This window comes from Phaseolus vulgaris, chromosome 5, assembly GCF_000499845.2.
Source record: "Phaseolus vulgaris cultivar G19833 chromosome 5, P. vulgaris v2.0, whole genome shotgun sequence".
NCBI classification, from domain to species: Eukaryota; Viridiplantae; Streptophyta; class Magnoliopsida; order Fabales; family Fabaceae; genus Phaseolus; species Phaseolus vulgaris.
Genome location: NC_023755.2, coordinates 25,117,221 through 25,124,287, shown reverse-complemented (window position 1 = coordinate 25,124,287; position 7,067 = coordinate 25,117,221). Strand labels below are relative to the sequence as shown.

Here is a 7,067-nt window from a genome sequence, read left to right as displayed (position 1 = left end):
AACTCAAAGATCTGATTGCGATACCCAGCATAGCCGACAGGTTGAGGCCGCCGATTAAAGCTGACAAGGTGCTAGGGCCTCGCAAGGAGTCATGGTGCGCATTCCACGAGGCATTCGGGCACCATATTAACAACTGTCTGGCGCTTGGCTATCAGTTGGATGAGCTCGTGAAGAATGGTTTCCAGAAGGATTACTTGATGGAGAAACAGGCGGGACGACCATCAGGCTCGCAACCGGGGGGCAGTGAGGGGCAGCAGCACGAGGCGCCCGTCCTCGGTGAAATCCACACCATAGCTGGTGGGTTCTCGGGTGGCGGGTGTACGGCGTCGCAGCGTAAGAGGTATGCGAGGTCCGTAATGTCAGTGGAAGTTTTCGAGGACCATTCACCCGATGTGGACATCACGTTCACTAAGGAAGACCTTAGGGATGTTGTGCCGCATGACAACGATCCCATTGTGATCTCGCTCGTCACGGCAGGAAGAACGGTTCATCGGGTCTTGGTCGATCAAGGGAGCTCGGCAGACGTGATGTTTTGGCCAACCTTCGAAAGGCTACAACTATCCACGGACCAGTTGAGGCCATATGGGGGCTGCTTATACGGTTTTGCGGGTGATCAAGTCGAAGTCAGGGGATACATTGAGTTAAGAACAACGTTCACAGATGGGGCCGCCTCGCGCACAGAGAAAATCAAATACCTTGTTGTGAACGCCCCTTCAGCATATAATATCCTATTGGGAAGGCCAACACTCAATAGGATAGGAGCTGTATCCTCCACGAGGCACATGAAGGTCAAATTACCTTTAATGGAAGGGGTGATCGTCACCATCCGATCTGACCAAGAGGAGGCAAAGAGATGTTACGAAAACAGCCTCAAGAACAGGCGATCAGTGTGCCATGTGACCACAACACCGCCTCTTGGTGCGGAGAATGCGCAGGAAAGCCGACGGGCCATGGATGCGGCGACAGAGGGGACCGCCGAAGACGACGTGGGTGTGGACGTGGCATTGGAAGCAGCCACCAAGGCCGACGTAACCATGGAAGATGTCAAGCCGAAGCCTGAGAGCAACGCTGGAGTAGAGGAAGAGGAAAGCTGCCCGGAAGCCGCCAAGGAGTCGAGCATTGTGAGAGCATTGCTCGCTAGTGAGAGGAGGCCTGGCCCAGTTGGAGATTGGCTCGAGAGGGAGATCGGCGGTAAAACTTTCAAGTTGGGGAAAACTTTAGACGGCGAGACACAGGAACAGATCGCCAAGGTGATAGGCAGGCATCTGGACGCGTTCGCGTGGTCTGCCTCGGATATGCCAGGAATCGACCCCGATTTTTTATGTCATCGTCTAGCAATGGACCCGCAAGTCAGACCAGTCCGACAAAGAAGAAGAAAATTCAATGAAGAAAGGAGACAGGCGATCAGAGATGAAACGCAAAAACTTCTCGAGGCAGGCCACATCAAGGAGATACAGTATCCGGAATGGCTCGCCAATGTTGTATTGGTAAAGAAGAGCAATGGGAAATGGCGAATGTGTGTCGACTTCACAGATCTAAGCAAAGCCTGTCCGAAGGATTCCTATCCTTTGCCAAGTATAGACGCCTTAGTGGACAGCGCAGCAGGGTGCAAGTTGTTGAGTTTCTTAGACGCGTTCTCGGGGTACAACCAAATTAAGATGCATCCCATGGACGAGGAAAAAACTGCCTTCATGACAGAGAAGTCGTGCTATTGATACAAGGTGATGCCTTTTGGGCTGAAGAACGCGGGAGCCACGTACCAGAGATTGATGGATAAAGTGCTTGCACCTATGCTTGGGAGGAACGTGCAAGCTTACGTTGACGATATGGTCGTAACATCCCTGGAAAAAAACCAGCATATAGCTGACTTAGAGGAGCTGTTCGTTACGATAGCCAAATACAAACTAAAGCTGAACCCTGAGAAATGCATTTTCGGCGTGGAAGCGGGAAAGTTCTTAGGTTTCCTCTTGACCGAAAGAGGGATCGAAGCAAACCTTGACAAGTGTGCGGCCATTTTGGCAATGAGGAGCCCTGCTACGGTGAAGGAGGTGCAGCAGCTCACGGGTCGGATGGCCGCCCTGTCGCGATTTGTGTCTGCCAGTGGAGTACTTGGCGAGCCCGCCGGTTCTGTGCAAACCTCAAGTGGGAGCGCCCCTCAGGTTATACTTTACCGTAACCGAGAAGGCGCTGAATGCGGTGCTCGTCCAAGACCAAGATCAAATTCAGAAACCCGTTTATTTTGTCAGCAAGGTGTTGCAGGGCCCAGAAGTGAGATATCTGGCTTTGGAGAAAGCAGCACTGGCAGTAGTGTTTTCGGCGAGGAGGTTGCGCCATTACTTCCAGAGTTTACATTGTTAGTGATGACCAACTTACCTATCCAGAAGGTTCTAAAGAAACCAGATGTGGCTGGAAGAATGGTAAAATGGGCGGTAGAGTTGTCGGAGTTCGACATCAAGTATGAGCCCCGGGGACCGATCAAGGGACAAATCTTCGCTGACTTCGTGGTCGAACTATCGTCTGAAACAGTGCAAAGCGCCGGAGATGGTTTTCGTTGGGTGCTCTCAGTGGATGGATCCTCTAACCAGTTGGGCAGTGGGGCCGGGATAATTCTGGAAGGACCCAACTGCGTGTTGATAGAACAGTCCCTAAAGTTTGCCTTTAAGGCCAGCAACAACCAAGCGGAATACGAGGCTTTGATCGCTGGTGTTTTGTTGGCAAAGGAGATGGGAGCAAGGGTGCTATTGGCCAAGAGCGATTCATTGCTAATCACAGGCCAAGTAACTGGCGAGTTCCAGGCTAAAGATCCGCAGATGGCAGCTTATCTGGAGTATGTGCAGGAGTTGAGGAAGTCTTTTGTTTCGTTCGAAGTAGTGCATGTGCCAAGAGAGCAGAACGCCCGAGCCGACTTGCTAGCAAAGCTCGCCAGTTCGGGCAAGGGGGGCAGGCAGAGGACCGTCATACAAGAAACCCTGAAGACACCTCGAGCGTTCGTGGCGGACCACCAAGTTCTCCAAATCTGCAAGTCAAAGGAAGGGATAGCAAGGGGTCATAAGTCTCTATCTCAGGAGACCTTGAGGACGCCAAGGGTTAGAGCGCATCCAGTGGGAGAGATAAAGATGACACAGGTTTGCGCCGTCCACGAGCCGGACACATGGATAACGCCATACCAGCGCTACATGGCAGATGGCGTACTCCCAATGGACCCGACGGAAGCTAGGAAGGTAAAAAAGAACTCCAGCAAGTTCACCCTCATCGATGGCGAGTTGTACAGGTCTGGGTTCACACACCCCCTTTTAGTATGTGTGCATGAAGAGAGGTGCACGAGAATTATGGCCGAGCTCCATGAAGGGATTTGCGGGAGTCACATCAGAGGTCGAGCCTTGGCGACAAGAACCATCCGTGCAGGTTATTATTGGCCGACAATGAGGGAAGACTGCAAGAGATATGCCCAACGTTGCAAGCAGTGCCAGGAGCACGCCGATTGGCACAAGGCGCCTCCGGAAGAGTTAAAATCAATCTACAGTCCCTAGCCTTTCCACACATGGGGAATCGATATCCTGGGACCCTTCCCATTGGCGATTAGGCAGATGAAGTATTTGGTTGTGGCAGTCGAATACTTCACGAAGTGAATTGAAGCAGAACCAGTAGCCCAGATCACAGCGCACAAAATTCAGAATTTCGTAAGGAAGAATCTTGTGTGTCGTTTCCTGGGGCTCTTTCCCCTTCTTGCCATGGCTAAACTTGCTAAACCCTTTTTCCTCTCTTCTTTCTCCAGCTATCTATTTTCACCATGACGCGCGCGAACGTGGAGCCTGATTCTTTCCCCACGACCCCCAAGTCCAACTACAAAGCCTTCTACCCCTGGGCCCCCGACGAGCTCCTGAGTGAATGCACCAGCCTGACTTCCTTCCAGGACCTGGAAGCTCACCGGGGGGATCCCCATTTGTACAACTTTAACGCCTTCTGCCGCACACACGACGCCCACATATCCGTCCGTCCCGGCAAGCCTGGGGAACCTGTTTGTTTGGACGACAGACCTAGAAAGGGGAAACCCTTCTTCTTCATGTACCAGACCGTGTTCAAGCGCGTAGGAGTGCGTCTCCCGTTCACTCCCTTCGAACGGGAGCTTCTCACTGAAATCAACACTGCCCCCGCCCAGCTTCATCCCAACAGCTGGGCATTCGTGAGGGGCTTTCAAATTCTTTGTGGACACCCGGGCATCCCCCCTTCTGTAGATGTCTTCCTGCATTTCTTTGAGGTGAAGAAGTAGGGGAAGAGCTTCTGGGTAAGCTTTTCCAGGATCACAGGTGTACCGCCCTGGTGGTCGGGTGTGATGACGTGGCATCCTCCTACAGTATAGGCGTGTTGACAAGGCGCCAGGTTGGCAGAAGGGAAGGAAGTCGGGGGGCTCGTGTAGTCGCCAGTTGTTATATTGGCGTGTTCCGATTTCCAGCTTACCAGAATCGGCGATCGCCAGGTTAAAGATGAAGTCGCCAGATGTAGATTCAGGCGACCTAGTCATTGGAGATCGCCAGAGCGAGCACATCGCCGAAGATGAAGGAGAAGCAGATTGTGAAGGCGGCCGGCGAGACCACAGGGAAGGTGTATGAAGACCCCGAACTCGCCAGTTCCAGTAGAGATCGCACTCCCAAGTTAGCTATGCGCTGGGCAGTACCATGCATAAGTAACTTAGCCAAAATGAGAGTAGAAGCAGCGCCAAGTCAGGGAGCCTCCAGATGATGGCACGTGTACAGTTGGATGCGAGCCACGTGTCCAAGTTTGTAACTGCCAAGAGAGAGAAAGCTACCAGGTATATAAGAGTTCTTAACAAACTTTCTGAGGTACGCACGTTCAGTTTATACTCTTTACGCTTGCGAGTTAGAGCTGACTGTGAGAGAGGATTTGCACGGTTCTTGTTCTCTTAGTTTTTGGTGATACCGTCACTGACTTGAGCGTTGGAGTGCGATCGGCCGCAGCGGCGCCGCTCTGTTTCTTTGCAGGTTCTTGAGGTGGATCTCGAAGAGGAACGGAGGTGAGAAGCGGTGCGCACGTCGATCCTTTGACGAGGCAGTTTCCAGCGTTCCGGTCAACAGGCAGGATCATCAGGCGCCCACCGTGGGGCCGTGTAAAACTTGCTCCCATCCACAGCGTGGGTTCTTGGAGGTTTTCGAAGTTTTCTGCGTGGTTGTGTGCTGGTGCAACCATCGTTCGCTGTTTGCTCGAGTTCCGTTCGGTGAATTTGCGTTTTGTACCGTTCGTTCGGCTTTTCGATCGGTGGAGTGAGGTTTCCTGCTGTTTGCACGTGATCTGTTTAGTGGAAGTTCGAGTTCTATCGCTTGTTTGGTTGTTCGCGGAGAAGCGGTGGTTTCTGGTGAAGTTGTGGTTTTCTTCGAAGGTTTGCGGTGTTCTTGAGTTTTCTTGCGCAGTTTCGCGCCGTTTTCTCCGGTTGATCGCTGTTTCGATCGTGGTTGAAGTGTTGTTCGCTGCATTCCTGTGATTTACTGAAGTTCATGAGAAAAATGAGAAGCAATCGTTCAAGCCCCGTGGCGCCTGTCGCTGCTGAAGGCGACGCCGCCATGACCATGGCGCAGATGGCAGAGATGATGCGCTCGTTGCAGGCAACTGTAGAAGCCTCACGCGTAGAGCAGGCGAGAATACATGAGGACCTGGTCGCCTCTCGCGCCAGGAACGAGGAGCTTAGCAATGCGACTGAGGAGCTGTGTCGAGCTCTTCAGGAGCAGCAAGGACGTTCTTCTGTTGAAGAGGTGGCGCCGTCGACGCCACCTCGTGTTTTCCCAATGCCTTTCGTTCAGGCGATTACCGACACGCCAATTCCCACGAGCGTGGTTCCGGTTAAGGCCGTCTTTACCGGCGTGGAGGATCCAGAGGCTCATCTGACCACGTTCCATACGCAGATGATGCTGTCGGGAGGGTCAGACGCCGTCTACTGCAAGATGTTCGTGAGTACGCTCCAGGGAACGGCGATGGAGTGGTTTGTGAGCCTGCCTAACGGCCACATAACCAATTTTCAACAGTTCTCGAAGATCTTCGTTGAGCAGTACATCGTGAATAAGGCCCCGCCCAGGGTGTCTTATGATCTGTTTGATATAAGGCAGTACCAGGGAGAGTCCCTCAGAGACTACCTGAATCGCTTTGGGGCGCAGATGGTCAGATCGCCGGCCAAGGATGAAGAAATGCTGGTCTATGCATTCAAGAAGGGCGTGCAGCCAGGACCATTCTGCGAAGCCTTGATCAGGGCTCACCCCGCGACATTTGCTGAAGTCAGGCGACTTGCGGTGGCTCACATCGCCGACGAGAGTGAAGTCGCCGAGAAAAGAGGCAGCGTGGCTCCCGCCAGGCCACGCGCCCAGACCAGGATCCAGCCGCAGAGGGTGCTGGAAACGGCGGCGGCGGCCAGGAAAGACCAAAGGACTCGCCATCCTTACGATAGGAGAAACAAGGGAAGAGGCCAAGCACGCCAGCAACCAGCACGCCGGGAATACAATCGCCCGGCTAAGCACAAATTTGTCATGGGACTAGCGGACTTGATCGCCATTCCTAAGATATCTGCTAGGCTGAAGGCGCCTGAGAAGGTGGGCGACAAGGTGCTGGGGTCAAAGCCGGACGCCTGGTGTGAGTTCCACCAGTGTTTTGGCCACACTTTGGACTCGTGTTTGTCTTTAGGATACCAGCTCGACGATCTGGTTAAGAGCGGGTTCCTAAATGACTATCTGCTGGACAGGAGGACGGGGGGAGCGTCGAGTTCCCAGCCAGCAGGTGGAGAAGCCCAACAACACGAGATGCCTATCCACGGGGAGATCCACACCATAGCAGGGGGCTTCTCAGGTGGTGGATGCACCGCATCGCAGAGGAAGAAGTACGCGCGATTGGTGATGACAGTGGATATGTTTGAAGATCACTCGCCGGAAGTGGACATTACGTTCACCAAGCAGGATCTTCGGGACGTTGTGCCTCATGACAACGATCCCATAGTTATTTCGTTGGTTACAACGGGAAGGAAGGTCCACAGAGTTCTGGTGGACTAAGGAAGCTCGGCAGACGTGATG

General features: G+C 53.2%; 1 protein-coding gene across 1 annotated transcript; it reads left to right on the top strand.

Annotated features, from left to right (window-relative positions):
• Positions 1–1,769: 1,769 nt before the first annotated feature.
• Positions 1,770–3,530, top strand: LOC137834183 (uncharacterized). Its single transcript, XM_068642245.1, has one exon. It carries the CDS (start codon positions 1,770–1,772, stop codon positions 3,528–3,530), a length of 1,761 nt encoding a protein of 586 aa, XP_068498346.1.
• Positions 3,531–7,067: the final 3,537 nt, after the last annotated feature.